The following is a 15,690-nucleotide window of genomic DNA, read 5'->3' as shown; positions in this document are numbered from 1 at the left end:
TAACAATCACACTGAGTTGTATTTTATCGTTGTGCTATGTGTACTTTCTGCCCAGGGACTGCAGATGAGAATTAGCCTGAAGCTAATTCTGGTGCAATATTTCTAATTGTGCATGGTCACTGCTAAATGAATAGTAAAACCAAACTAGACAAATCCACGTGCTCACACCCACACAAAGAAGCTTTGTACAACTTTAATATATTTCCATGTAATATGTGGGGGATTCTACGTCATAAATTCAGCCTTTATTACTCTTTTAATTAACTGTGCTTTGATACGAACTAGTATTGTTGTTCTGCAGCCAGAATGTAATTTACTTACAGCACATGGCAAGTTAGTATTTTTGATTCTAAGTAGTAGAGGCAGGATTTTAAAGCTGTAGTTATGGCATTGTCGCAATTAAGAGCATACTGCTCACTCACACAACAAAAGTAAAGCAAACATCTTTCAGTCGATACATGCATTAAAAATATCCAAGGCCATGTTCTGATTGTCCTCATTTGTCAAGGCAAGAAAACAAGCTGTCACTTGTTCTCATAAAACATCATCACGAGTGTCAATGTTCTGCAATATTGTATCTACTATCTATGTGCCTTACAATTCCTCTCTAATATGTCTTGTTATGGTAATGGAAGAACGCAGCGCTAAATGAAATGTGGCTTCTCATACTGTTCAGTATGCATGACAGGATCCATAAATACGCTTGTCAGCCCCACCGTTATCGCCAGCAGTGTACTTCCCCTGACTTGCCAGACCGTTCACCTGTGGGCAGAGGAGACATTAAACGAGCAAACCAACACGAAAATGGGGGGGAAAAAAAAAAAGAAACCTGGTTTGCGGTAAAAGATCACATCACATGATTAACTGCAGTAAGTAAGAGAAAATAAAAATACCTCTGCTCTCTTGATGAACTGCTCAGTGGCAGCTTTCTCGTTCTCTTTATGTCCTCTCCAGGCTCTGAGTGCAGACGCCTGCAGGGCTCGGCCAAAGGAGAACGTCAGGATCCAGGGTTTGGCCAGAGGGCAGTTGTTGATGGCATTGAGGTGGACAGAGGCCTCCTCTTCATTCTGACCGCCTGACAGAAAAGCCACTCCTGCAGGGAACAGAAAATAGAATCCCATTTTGTTCCTGCAGATTTCATGTATTTCGACTAAAACCCTCCCCGGGCACGACAGTGTTTTGGCTTTTACCTGTGACCGCCGGGGGAACAGTGCGGCGCAAGGTGGTGAGAGTTGCCATAGCAACCTCCTCTGGGCTGTATTTGGTGGGACAGCTGTGTCCAGGAGTCACCATGTTGGGTTTGAGTAGAGTGCCCTCCAGGTACACATGGTGGTCCGACATGGCTTTGTAGACTGCAGCCAGGACCTGCAATCCACACACTGCTTCACCAGACTGCAGACTCCTTCTCCCTTCCTCCCCGTCCCCTTTCTCACCCTCGTAGTAACAATGTCGCACACCCATGCAGTGTGTAAGAAAAAAGGAAACACACCTTCTCAGTGACGTACTGGCAGCGCTTCAGGTCATGATCTCCGTCGGGCAAAATCTCAGGCTCTATGATGGGCACAATACCATGCTGACCGAGAGAGGAGATATTATCAGAATAATACAGAACCACATGATCACAAAGATATATAGACAAGCTATATAATACTGAGTCCTGACCTGCTGGCAGATGCTAGAGTAGCGCGCCAGAACATTTGCATTTTCGGTAATAGCCAGCTTAGACGGATTGGTGTCACTGATTTTGAGCACACAGCGCCACTTTGCAAAGACGGCTCCATCCTTTTTATACTGTGCACAGCGCTCTGACAGTCCATCCAGACCTATGGAAGCGGTTTTAAAAAAAAAAAAAATCTATAAATTGTCTAGAGATCGGAACTTCTATGGGTGAAATAGTTAATATCAGCAGTTAACTAAACCAAAGCTGTTTTTGTCTGACCCTGTGTGGTGGTTTCTCCAAGGGTTCCTGCCAGGGGGACAACACCCTTGTCAACCTGAGTAATAAGGGACAGAGAAGTGACAATAATGTTAAGATCTTCTGTACAGAAACAACTAATAATTAGTTCAGAAAAATAAATCTGTTTTCATAAAAGTTGGTACAATACAATGCACCACATTTATATCCCATGGTACTAAACTGCCGCACCTTGATGCCGACCAGGATGCCCCTGTCCCTGATCATTTTGACAAAGGATATGCCGTTATCAGAGTGCTGGTACAGCGTCTCGTGGAAGAAGATGACCCCTCCGATGCAGCTGTTGATGCGATCGTCTGCACTGAAGAGAATCTGCCGGTACTTTCTGCGGTTCTCCTCTGTGTTCTCCACTCCGACCTGGGCCAGCCGCTTTGCCATGCTGCCTGCAGTTAACATATTGTATGTGAGGTGCACACGAGATCTTAATACCCATACTATGCACTCCTTGGACTGGATGGTCTTTATCGGTGGGAGAAGTGACTGCTGACTGTGAGCGTTTGAGTGCAGAATCAATGGCATACATGTTTTCCACAGTTGAAAGAAAAAGAGAGAAACCGAGCGCTACAGACCCACAGACTCATCTGCAGCCAGGATGCCCTTCCCCGGAGAAACTATGCGTAGAGCAGTCTCATGCAGCTCCCTCTTCTGCGCCTCGGAGAGGGTGGGGAACTGGTGCGTCATCCTGAGTAACTGACTCTCCTTCAGCCTCTGGTAGAAGACGTGACCTTATGATTGCATTAATCACACACTGACAACCAAAAGAGACAGATGCTATCCCTCTACGAAGTTTGTGTGGGTAGAAAATGCCATCTCTCTCACTCTCTTACTCAAATGAAGGAGAGCCACTTTAAGGTTTAACTATGACGGTGGCAACAAACTGGTCCTTTAAGTATATCGTCAGCTGGGTTTTACTGAGTGCTGAACCTGCTGAAGTATCAACTTCTAGGGATGAAGGGCTGAAAACATGGAACTCCATACAGCAGTTCTGGCATGCAAGCCAACCACAAATCTTTGAGCATACGAGTATTTGATAACGGAAAGTAAAAGATTGATTACTTTAACTTCCTATAATTGTCGATCTGCAACTGAACCAAACATAATCCACCAAATACCACCAAAATATTAAGCTAAGTCCTTTATGATCCCCAGAGGTGGCATTCACATGTTACAGCAGCACAAGAAAGAGGCTGAGAGGGTAGGAAGCAGATACAACAGTGGCATGAAAAGTAAAAATCTCAGACAAATGTAAAATTAACGAAACATTTTTAAGATGTAAAAGACGAAGTGATGTTTTAGAGTTGCTGTAAAGTAAAAGCAAAAATGACGTCCTTGCTGCAAACTTAAATTAGATTAAACATGAAGTCCACGTTATATGCTCATGGATGCCCCAAGTTAACAGTTAACTTACAGATTTACCAACTAAAGTCGAACGAAATAACCCTAAATTTAAAAAAAAAAAAAAAAAAAAAAAAAGACAGCTGAGTTGAGCCTACAAAAAGAGATGAGCAGTGAAAGATCTTACCTGGACAGAGAGTGAAATCAAATGTGTCTCGTCCACTGATGTGATGAACACTGACAGAGCCTCCCAGTCAGCTCTAGTTTGTATCCAGCTCAAGTGTGTCACACCTCACAAGCCAACACCCCTAGGTGGGGCTTGTACGCCCACCTTTGCCCCATATAAAGGAGAAAATCTCGATGATTCATTGTTCTGTTCGAAAGTAGCCATATTTTCCGTTGTGCAGCGGCTTCTCTTTCACCCTGATACGGCAATTCTCCAAATCCTTCAGTCACTTTGGAACGACAGACTCAATCTAGTGCTTCTAAAGGTGCGGAATTGTAAATAAGTTTGATTGGATAACCATATTGCACCTTAAATTTAAATTTAAACTTAAATTTAAACTACATACATACCTTTTTAACCGTGTCTGCTTAACTCCATATTCAGGCTGATTGTGAAATAATAAATGGTTTACTCTGTCAGAACCCTTTACCCCTACCCCAAACTAATTTAAGCGTTCATCCGTACCCTGTGGCGTGCTATTTTTATTTTAATTAGTAAAACTGTGCCCTGAGGAAGGTTTCAAGACTCCTGATAATTTGGTCTTCACCCTCCAATTCACAGGGGTGTTGGAGTCTCAGAGCAATTCGTGCACTCGGTGGCTTCTCTGTGGGGTCTTTTAAAACGTAAAGAGAAAGAAGGAACGTGTGAGAAATAGAAACGATTTCCAGGTTCCAGTCAATATAAATAAACATGGTAATATGGCCCAAAACAGGACTAAGAATGGGGTCGGCTAAAACATTTCCATTTTGAAGAAGGAATTTTCAACTCTTTTCCCTGTGTGCATCATGTACATGTTGCATTGGCTTCTGGCCGAGAGCTTACAATACAGGAACTAATTTCACATAAGGTATTAGTCGATATTCGTTTTAAAACACTAACACAGAGAAATTAAACAAGGTTCTTCGGCGAGCTAAACAGGATCATTGCAATCTTTCGAATTTAGTCGTGATATGCTGACAAAGTTGAATTACTGTGTGTTTATCTGCATCGTTGCAGTACAAGCCACATTCGGGAGACTGCGCGTTTTCTGTTATGTTTTCCGTTATTTAATGTTACTATTTGGTTTGACTCAGTGGAGCGGCTCAGCGGCATTTCAGGGGACTCCCGTCTTCACTATTGTGGGTCAGTGTGCCTCTGAAACTGGATGTGGGTCACTGGACTGCCTGCCACTATACAGCCACAACACAGACATGGTGGACCTGTCTAAGACAAGGGCCTGAGAGGGAATTCAATGTCAGGAGGCAGCGTGAGGAGGAGCTGGTGCACTCCCAATCAGGAGAAACAGTTTTAAATAGATACGTGACTTCAAGAAGTACAGCAATTATACGTGGCTGCCTCCGTCGGGACTTTCGATTTTTTTTTACTCTGGTACCTAATTAAAAACATTTAATGATGATACTTTATCTGGTCCTCAATTTTCTGTCCTATTAAGGTTGTCCTCGATGGGTTCGTGAGTGTTCCTCAAAATAGGTCAACCTAGGGCTGAAAGTTGGCCATAATGTACCCAGGTACAACATGCGTATGATAACTGATTTAAATCAACAGTAGGACCAATCTACTTCACACTGCTACCCCTGATCTGACAGAGCCATTTAAAGTGCCGTGGAACAAATGACAGCAATATAACAATATAAATGTGATCTTTGAAGGTTGTTGATCCCTCTAAGTTCAGTTCATGATAGTTGGGTATCTGCAGGGACAAAAAGCCCTTTCGAGCAGTTCTAAACCCGAAGACAGAGAACACCTTAATGTGTGTTCTTACGGACTGTAAGACCGTAAGAGCTGCAGAAAGTGACAAGTTGTCAGGAAAACTGCAATATTGCAAGTTTCAAATCCAGTCCATTTCAATGCAATCCAACCTCCTGATGTGTTTCGCTACTGATACTGAGATTGAAAAGCTCATCCTTGAACAGGTGACTAAACAATCTAACCTGAAGTTCCACTCAGTAGCTGTTCTGGAGCTTTCGACTGTATCACGCGCTTCCTCACCAGTTGTAATGAAAATTGCAGATGTTCAGAATTGCAGACTTTCCATTTTTTTCTGAGCGCTTCAAGGATTTCTTGTCCACAACGGATTTAAAGTTTAGAATGAAAGTTGTCAGTGTAAACTCTTGAGCCAACATGGATGAGAAATCTTTAAATTGCCCCCAAACAAAATGGGAATTTGAACATCTGCAATTTCACGACTAGGCAACTTCATTGTTTGAGGAAGATCATGTGATATGATTAAAAGCTCCAGAAAAGCTATGGCCGGGAACTTGAGGTGAGATTGTTTCGTCAACTGCAAAACGTGTTGTTGCGTACATATGTTGCATCTATGTAGTCTCGCAAAAAAAAAAAAAATTCTTGGCTTAAAATCCATTTACTATCTTTTTTCTTTGAGCTGTCAACCAGATCTCATGGTCTTCCTCCCAAGACCAAGAGTTTTCACACCCGTCATGGGAAATGGCTCAGTTGCCATCACGTGACTTGCTGTAAGTGTGGACCTTCAGTCATGTGATAATAGGTAGTCACATAAATATAGTGGTCATACGCTGTATATATACCACATCTGCAGAGGAAGAACTGAAAGCTCTGGATAAGGTAGTAAGTGCATCTTGAGTCCAGATCTTCCTTAGTGTCAAATAAGTGTTTCCATGGTCAAGAATGAACTTTAATGCTCTATATTCATGTTATTTCAGTATAACAGGTATAATACTCTGAATAAATGAGGCCAAACCGCTCACCAACCCAGTAAGAGAGATGAGTATAAATGGACCTTGTTGCTGACATTATTAACTTCTTTACAAAGTACGTTTAAGGAAATACTGTAGGAATGTTGGAGTACAAAAAAACAAAAAAAACAACAATATTTGCCTTTTACTATTCCTGGACTGAATGGAAAGATTAATTTTTATGGTAGTTAAATGAAAAGATCATACATACAACAAAAGATTGTACTTACTTTTAAAGTGATTCTATGGATGAGATATCTGTTTTTTTGTAATGACAAATAGAATAAAAAAAAGCACATTGTAATACAGACAAATCTTTGGTGATAAGGTTGGAAAACCAAGCTTACTCTGCTGAGAAGTAAGTGAGCAAGTCAGCTGTGTTTGTGAAAATAGTCTTCGCAGAAAATTACAGACAGGTCAGGTTTATTTTGAACCTTTAACATAAAACACCACTCACTCTCATGGATACTGATTCAGTGACTACACTCAATGAAGTTGAACCTTAAATATCCCAGTATTGTTTGAGTGGATAATGAAACACTTTTGGGTGACCGTGGTAATATTCAAACAATTAACACAGGTAAAGGCAAGAATAGAAAATAAAAGAAGAGGAAACGGCTTCAAAGAGCTTATAAAAGCAAAGGTTCATTTAAAAATCTAATGATAAAATCTGTGTTTTTTAGGTTTTAACAGAATTACAATACTGGGAAAAAAAAACAAAACAAATTATGATAATAATTTAAAGGTAACCTATAACATTGCTTCATTATATACTATCAAAAATAAAAATTTTAACCCATTTGGCTGCAGGAGCACAGCAGGTAACGGATCTGTTAATACTGTATATACAGATGAAAACACTGCACAGATTCTTAGAGGTAACGGGTATCAGAGAAACGAGGGCGTGGGTTTGGTTTCCGAAGTGTGCAGGGGGCCACAATGGAAGAAAAAAAAATGTAACAAATAAATCACTTTTGCAAATAACAATTTATACTAATATTGGTTACTGAGCTCTTCACAATAATGGTAGTGTAAAAAAAAAAAAGCTATGTAAACGTTTATATTGTAACCCCCCTTTGACATCATTTTCAGTGTTTTACTAAATTATTTTTGACTAATGATCAGTTGTAGACACTTTTTTGGACAATATTAACTGTACATTTAAATACAGATTGACTTATGTTCTTGACCCGACCCACGTAGTTTGCACAACCTCCAATACCCTGAGTAGTGTCTGCAGGTATAGACTGCATACAGCCCCAACAAGCTTCAGTAATAAGTTAAGAAAGTCTGTATGTAGCCTGAGAAGCAAAACCCAGGGGGGAAAAAGGACACCAACTCTCTCTGCGCCACTCGCTGCTGCTCCTTAGGCTCATTGCTCTGACCACAGAGTAACAACTTAAGGTGACTCAGGTAAGTACGTCTTCATTTTTATCGACTCACATTCTCATACAATGGCAGCAGGACAGTAAGAGAGCGACGTTCAGAGAAACTCCAGTAAGAAAATCAACCTGAAACAGTGACAGTGAGGAGGACAAAGTAGGATTTTGGGGAGAAATATTCATCGTCTGCAGAGGTTCAAATTTGTGGTCAAAGCGTCTGTATTCAGGCACAGAAACACAGACCCAGCCTTAAGCTTTACAAGCCTGCTCTGCAGCTCAGCTCAGGTCCGTGTTGGCCAAAGCAGGGGACAGTTCAGTGGGAGTCGTAGGAGAATGAAGGATTTTATCACAGTCAAAGTTTTCAAAGCAGTCCAACGAAAGGCCTCTCATTGCTTTGGCTTCCCAATCAGGATGCGTCCTGAGCTCAAGGATGAATTTAACAGGCGTCCTTTGGAGGACGTGAGTGTCGAAGGAAGTGCCGCGAAAGAAGGCCTGCATCTTGAAACACTCCAGATTACGGAGGCGGTTCACTGGACTCTTGCACAAAAGCTGCGTCAGTTAAGAGGAAAACAGATATGACCGGTTAGGTTTTATTCAGACGGATCAAAGTCTATAAATTAGAGAGAGGTGAATGACATTTACAAACCTCAGTGAGCAGTAAGATCAGAGCAGAGCTGAAGGTGTTGGGTAGGACATAGGGAAATTCTCTGACCTTCTTCAACATGGTGCTGTGGTCTTGCTCTGCAGGTACTGGAAACTAAGTGCATAAAGAAATGCTCACGCAGCTTTACGCAAACCACAGTGACCAGTGACTGGGGCAGTGCCACATCTATAGCCGACAAGTATCGATTTTAGGTGCCCTCACCTCTCCTGTCACCAGGGAGAACAACATGATGCCAAGAGACCACCAGTCGGCAGCATGGTTGTACGGACCCCCGCTCAAAACCTCAGGAGCTGTTCAGACAAAACAGTAGGAAAAAAAGATGATAAAAACCTCAAGATGACGGCTCTTCACAACACAGGAAATAAAAAGGACACGTGTCAATAGCTGCAACACTGGAGAGCAGAGAACAACATTGATGTTTAGGGGGAAAGCCCCACTCAGACAGCCCAAAGCAGTTTTATGTAAAAGAACATCACAGGTGCATCTCATTCATAACTGGGTCATCTCAATCCAGAGGGAGCAAAACACAGGTGGGTCCTCTAATGGTGATGCAGTTCCAAACCAAGACAGGGCCTCAATACAATCCTCTGATAAAAAAAACGAAACTGCTACAGTGAAGCAATATACCGAATACTGGAGCTCAAATGGGCACAAAAGATCATTTCCCTCAAGTGAGAATATTCCCCCGAGGAACATATTTCAGTTATGAAAAAAAAATCTCACCCATGTATTGGATCGTCCCACATATTGTGAACGCTCGTCCTCCCCGTCTCAGGCGACGTGAGAGCCCAAAATCAGACAATCGAAGGTGACCTGGATAACGGCAAAACACGAGCTGAGACGACCTCTACATACTTTTTGCAATAAATATGTTGTTTGGTTTATATTTATAGAATGATGTAGCAAATGTTTCTGCAAAGCAGTCTTAAATTTAGCCCTGATTTTAGCCGCATCACTTATGGTTGGCATTTCATTTATTGATTAATCAAGTGTATTTCCATTTTTTTTTTTGCTTAGTGGCTGGTGTGCTACAGAATTCCTACCGGAATATGTGTTAGTTTGTGTGTTAGTTTTGATTTGTCTGCTGTAACCTGTCTGACCTGCGTCTCTTCTGTTATTTGTCATTGTGCATGTGAGACCAAACTGCTGAGGATTAATAAAGTTTGACAGTTTGATCTCATCTAATGACTAGGGAAACTCTCTTAATGTTAAGCCACATGTCAAAAATATAGACAAGCATTACCTTGATCACTTAAGAGAATGTTCTCCATCTGAAAATATAGTGAAATTATAATCATAAAAAGTCATAAATATAAGATGTAAATATGTTTTATCAGGCTAAATACATCACATATAAAAATTATACCTTTATATCTCTATGTATGATCCCCAAGTCATGTAGGAATCCTAAAAATAACAAACAGAAAACACACATGGTATAATTCACAACTTACAACCACAGCAACATTTCTATACTGAAGCAAGTCAATACTAAAAGTCAATACGATGAACTTTATATGGTGACCATCTGATTACACACTAACCCAGCGCACTGCCCAGCTCTGCAGCAAAGAGCCGAACCTCGTCCTCCCCGAACCGGCCCTTCAGCAACCAGTAAGTGTACAAGTCTCCAGTGCCACAGTAGTCGCACGCTGCAGAGGACGAGACATACAGACGCTACCGAGTTAATGCGGGTCAGCTCTGTCTGAGATAAAACATCAGAAATAAGGGAACCACAAAGAAGACGAAAGAAAGAAAAAGATTTGCTCATCCCACTGTTGCTGGGGCAGGGAAGAAGTAAGGAAGGAAGTTGAGTCAAGACAAAAATACACATGCTTTTGTCTTGCTGAATCACGTTTTCTAATACCACTTTGGAAACCTCTTTCTCACGTATCCCTCAATAAACTTAACTCAAAAAAAATAAAAATAAAAATAATGATGGATAGATATATGGCAGCAGCTGCAGCCACACTGGGCCGGGAGTGTGAGCTTTACCCAGCACTCTCATTAGGTGGCAGTGTCCCTCTTCAATATCCAGTGCAGAGATTTGGGATCAAACTTTAGTGGGCATGGCTGTACAACAGTCCACTTTATGCAACTATGGGACCGGAGGGGGAAAACTTCTCAGGAACACAAAAATTGAGGGAGGAGGGTCGAACTGTGCCATCGTTCATATTTATGAACTCACTAATGAAGAGGTTGCGCTGCGTCTGCCAGCAGTCCTGCAGATTGTGGATAAATGGGTGTTTGAGCTGCCGCTGCAATGCAACAGTCAACACACACACACACACACACACACACACACACACACACACACACACACACACACACACACACACACACACACACACACAGTGACAGTGAATACAACGGTGAAAGATGGACAGGAAACTTCCAACATTCCAGATAGTACCATGTAAAAGAGCGAGGACTTATTCATGGACAGAAACTATGTCATATATCTCACTGTGGTCACTGATGGAAATTTGATTGTAGCCCTAAAAGTACTGAATTATTCAGACACATGTAGTGGGTATACCAACTGAGTCATAATTTTGCACTTTGTGTGCTTTACTATACACTCACCATGGACTTTATTAGGAACACCATACTAATAATGGGTAGTTCCTCCCGTTGTTCTCAAAACAGCTTCAGTTCTTCGTGGCGTTGAGTCCACAAGATGCTGGAAACGCTCCTTTGAGATTCTGCTCCATGTTGACATGATGGCATCACATCATTTCTGCAGATTTGTCAGCTGCACATATGTGCTGCAAATCTCCCGTTTTACCACATCTCAGAGGTACTGATCTGGCGAATGGGGAGTCAACCGAAGTTCACTGACCTCATCGTCGCGTTCATGAAACCAGCTTGAGACGACTTTTGCTTCGTGACATGGTGCATTATCCTGCTGGAAGTAGCTATTAAAGGAGGTAAATTGTGGCCATAAAGGGAAGCTCATGTTCAGCAACAATACGCAGATAGGCTGTGGCATTCAAACCATGATTGATCGGTATTAAGGGGCCCAAGTGTGCCAAGAAAACATTCCCCAAACCTATACACCGCTAGCAGCCTGCACTGTTGACACAAGGCAGGCTGGGTCCATGGATTCATGCTGTAGATACCAAATTCTGAATCCACCATTTGCGTGCCTCGGGAGACATCCAGATTCATCAGACCAGGCTACATTTTTCCAGTCTTCAGCTGTCCAGGTGAGCCCGTTCCCACTGCGGCCTCAGATTTCTTCTCTTTGCTGACAGGAGTGGAACCAGACGTGGTCTTTTGCTGTTGTAGCCCTTCCGCCTCAAGGTTCGACTTGTTGTTCATTCTGAGAGGATTTTGTGCTCACCACAGTTGTTAAGCGTGGTTACCTGAGTCACGATAGCCTTACTGTCGGCTCAAGACAGCCTGGCCATTTCCTTTCTGACCTCTTTCATCAACAAGGTGTTACTGTCTGTAGAACTGCCGCTCACTGGATGGTTTTTTTTTTTTTTTTGCCACCATTCTGAGTAAAAACTCTGGTGATTGTTGTGCATGAAAAGCCCAGGAGATTCAGTAGTTTCAGAAATACACAACAATCATGCCGCGGCCTAAGTCAATGAGATCACGTTTCCCCCCATTCTGATGTTTGATGTGAGCTTAAGCTTAAGCTCCTGTGCTGCGTTTTCCATGGTTTTATGCAGTGCACTGCGGAAACGTGATTATGGCATGGATAAACAGATGTGCAGGTGTTCCCAATAAAATGCTCAGTGAGCGTACTTGGAGTCGCGTTCAGTGGAGAGCCCCCACGTTTGTCATACCGCACAACGGTAAAATAAACGGTCATTCAGTAAAGAAGAGGAGAGTAATCAGGCTTTTTAACTCTTCCAGTAGCGTTAACGTTTCGTGCAAACAAAATATCACTCTCAGCAGTGACATCCCTTCTAACCTTTACTTGGAGTAACTTTATTTAAAATTAACTTTTTTTCTTTTCTTTGATTGTGTATACCATTTCTATTAAAGTAGGGCTGCAACTGACAATTAATTTCATCATAGATTAATCTGCTGATTATTTTCTCGATTCATCGTTGTCTTTGATGTGACAAAAGAGCAGCGTAAAAAGCCCATCGGAACTTCCCAGAGCCCAGAGTAATGTCTTTAGATTCGCTCCTTTTATCTGACCACCAGACCAAAACTAGAAAGAAATATTTACTTACTATTATATGCGATAAAAAGCATATGCAACAAATCCTCATATTTGAGGAGCTGGAACTGGCAAATATTTGGTGTTTTTGCTTGAAAAATGATAAATCGATTATCAAAATAGTTGCAGATGAACTCTTTTTGATCAACTAATCGTTGCAGCTGTAACTTAAGTATTAAAACAGTAAAGTAACAGTACTTCTACCTAATGGTGCCTCTTTCCACTGATGTACCTGAATGATGACTTCCTCCTTTGACTGCTCCAGCACTCCATACTTCAAGATCTCTGACTTTGGCAGAACCTACACAACGTTGAAAATGATTGCACAAAACACATGTTACATTCATATAGAGTGTGATGCTGTTATAGTGCTGATTACTATGGCTGAACTAACCTTAACAGCATAGATCCTGTCGTTGGAAATGTCTTTCATTTTCACGATGGGTCCATATGACCCTTTAGCTATGAAGCCCAGGATCTGTGAGCACAGAAGAACAGTTATCTCAGTGTTTCCTCTGCTTTTCTTCTCTCCCCCTGTTGAAGTGCGACATCTGCTCTAAAGATTAACTCTGTTGAACAGTCCTAGCCTGTGGTCCGGAGTACCTGGAAACGGTCCTGTCCGGGGAATTTACGGTGCGGGAACTCGGGCAGAAAGACCGAGATGAAAGCTGGAGGAGTCCTCCCAGCGTCTGACGTCTCAGCGCTGTCCTCTGGAGGCAGCGGGAGTCTGGGGACGGGCAGCCTGTCGTCCAGTCCCGCGGGCCGAGAAAATAAAGCTGGCTGTCCGAGTCTGTGAGCGATGGACACCCCCATGTTTGAGAGGAAACCATGACTGAGCCGACACAGGGCAGCTGGTCCCTTTCTCTGAATATACAGTAGTGGGAAAAAGGATAACAGAAAATACGAGCTTATTATCAGGGATGGAATGTAACTTAGTACATTTACTCAAGTACTGTACTTAAGTGCAATTTTGAGGTAATATTATTTACTTACTGTGACTTTATACTGATACTCCACCACATTTCAGAGGCAGGTATTGTATTTTATTGTACTACATTCATTTGACACCTATAGTTACTTTGCAGATTAAGATTTTACATAGAAAACGTATGATGATATTTAACATAGACCATACAGATAAACATACAGTTAAGCAATGGGGTAATTACAATGCATATGATGCATTATTGGTGATTCAACTACCCTTAAGATATACACTTGTTAAAATAAGCAACATTAAAATACTGCTTACATGTAAATATATAATTCATATAATTTAATACATAATAATATAACAATTGAAAAGGGTCATTCATGTTCAAGTGTTTTTTCTTAAAATACATTTTGCTAATAAAACTTTTATACTTTCACTTGAATAATCTTTTCAGTGCAGACATTTTACTGGTGATTGAGTGTTTTTACATTTTTACTCTACTACCTATATTTAATGTATGTAAAAGATCTGTGTACTTCTTTCATCACTGCTTATAATAAGGACAATTTCATGAGGCATGTCCTTGTGGCCTTGTCAATTATCAGTTTTAATCATCCGTTTACACTATAACAATTATTTATAACTACTTGTCTGCAACTTTTTCAGAGATGTAATTGAAATTAAAGTGCAGGATGTTGAAATATCGGCAAATAAGTCTGCAAAAAATATTTTCCTTACACTATACTGCATACATTCACAGATGCACTGGGTACCAATTTCTGATAAGCCACCATTTATAAAGGGTTTATAAGCTGTCATTTATTAATTTGCCTATAGGCCCCTTCTGATGATATAAGTCATTAATAAGAGCAAGGTTTGCATTGCCAGTTTGTGGAAAGTCCTCCTCCAGAACAACACTTTTGTCTTTGTAGCAATGGACTCTTTGAACACTTCTGTAAAAGTGCTGCAGAACACCTGGACCAAAATCCATTAAAAAATGCCTTAGTAGCATTTACAGCTTCAGAATTTATAACCACTTATTAACTTTTACATAGCTGTTGTATTAAAATAGAACAAATGAAGAGAGGACAATACAGTAAATGTTAAAGCTGTTTACCTTAAAATTTTTAATGAGGAAGTTCCCATTCTGTTGTTTGAATACAGACTCTCTTGCAGCAGTGTGCTCTGTTTACATAAAAAGTTTTGGTAACAACACGTCTCTGGGTTTCTGTTCAGTAAGAATGCAGTTATGAATGTTGGTAAACCATTAATAAGTACTTCGGGTCTCACACTTTCTAAGTCATCAGCTTTATAAATGTTAGTGTGACATTTTGAGCCAACTTTTAATAAAATCATTGGTAAAAAAAAAAAAAAAGGCTCCGCAACAATCCATCAAGTCTGGAGGTATAAATGCCAGTGAGCCGTTATTTAAATTGGATTTTTTGGTCCAGGTGTCCTGCAGCACTTTTCCAGAAAACAAGTGCACAAACAAAAAGTGTTGTACCAGAGGACGACTTTCCTCAACCTGGCAACCCAAAAGATGTTCCTAACAATGGCTGATAGCTTATCAGTAAAGCATTAGTAAGTGATTTATTAACCATTAATCACAGCGTATATTATTTAAAATGGTGCCTTATCACAAAGTGGTATGGTACATTGCCACTGTTGCCACATGATCACTGGGCCTTTGCAAATCGGAATCTCAAACTATACAGAAGCTTCATATTTCGCGTCTTGACAAAAAAATTGTGCGGGAGCTCGCAAACGTTTCCCGTTTTCTGACGCAGTAGAGGGACCGAGTGACCGGAGCTGCACACGCTCCCACTGACCCCTCAGGCTGCGGGTCGGAGGGAAGGTCACTGGTGGTCCCTTGACTAATCAATAGCTTCGTTTAAAATAAAAAATAAATAAGACTTCGCTGTGATTCAGTGGACATGTTTCCCTCACGGCAATGACCCGTGGACTAACCCAGCGATCCTGGACACTTTACCAAATCCAAAGAAAGTAGCTTGAGCGTTTTTCATTTTACTTAAAACTCTGTAGAAAAAACAAAACAAAAACAAAACCCGCCGCATCCGGTTGTTGCAGGCATCCTGCCTGTATGTGGTATCTGACCTTTCGGCTCACGTCCACAGTTCATCCATGGTATCAACATGTAAACAGTTCCAGCCCTGACCCAGTCCGACTCACTCACCTTGCGGTTTTTACTGGTGTCGCCGCCCATCACATGCTCCGGGACAAAAAAAACAAAACAAAAGTGTTTCAGACAAACCTTGGTAA

General features: G+C 41.3%; 2 protein-coding genes across 2 annotated transcripts; both read right to left on the bottom strand.

Annotated features, from left to right (window-relative positions):
- Positions 1-620: 620 nt before the first annotated feature.
- On the bottom strand, positions 621-2,656 carry aldoca (aldolase C, fructose-bisphosphate, a). The gene is made up of 8 exons (XM_040130867.1): positions 2,545-2,656; positions 2,147-2,358; positions 1,940-1,994; positions 1,663-1,823; positions 1,490-1,573; positions 1,191-1,365; positions 894-1,093; positions 621-762 (listed from the first exon to the last, which is right to left on the bottom strand). Exons 1-8 carry the CDS (start codon positions 2,654-2,656, stop codon positions 673-675), a joined length of 1,089 nt encoding a protein of 362 aa, XP_039986801.1. The 3' UTR covers positions 621-672.
- Positions 2,657-6,656: 4,000 nt separating this feature from the next.
- rskra (ribosomal protein S6 kinase related a) lies at positions 6,657-15,662 on the bottom strand. The gene is made up of 12 exons (XM_040131004.1): positions 15,605-15,662; positions 13,080-13,340; positions 12,871-12,954; positions 12,709-12,777; positions 10,485-10,554; positions 9,841-9,948; positions 9,663-9,703; positions 9,540-9,567; positions 9,020-9,109; positions 8,498-8,586; positions 8,279-8,389; positions 6,657-8,181 (listed from the first exon to the last, which is right to left on the bottom strand). The coding sequence occupies exons 1-12, from the start codon at positions 15,632-15,634 to the stop codon at positions 7,909-7,911; spliced, it is 1,254 nt and encodes a 417-aa protein (XP_039986938.1). The 5' UTR covers positions 15,635-15,662; the 3' UTR covers positions 6,657-7,908.
- Positions 15,663-15,690: the final 28 nt, after the last annotated feature.

This window comes from Xiphias gladius, chromosome 7, assembly GCF_016859285.1.
Source record: "Xiphias gladius isolate SHS-SW01 ecotype Sanya breed wild chromosome 7, ASM1685928v1, whole genome shotgun sequence".
NCBI classification, from domain to species: Eukaryota; Metazoa; Chordata; class Actinopteri; order Istiophoriformes; family Xiphiidae; genus Xiphias; species Xiphias gladius.
The sequence above is the reverse complement of the archived record's forward strand: the minus strand, read 5'-3'. Positions and strand labels throughout refer to the sequence as shown.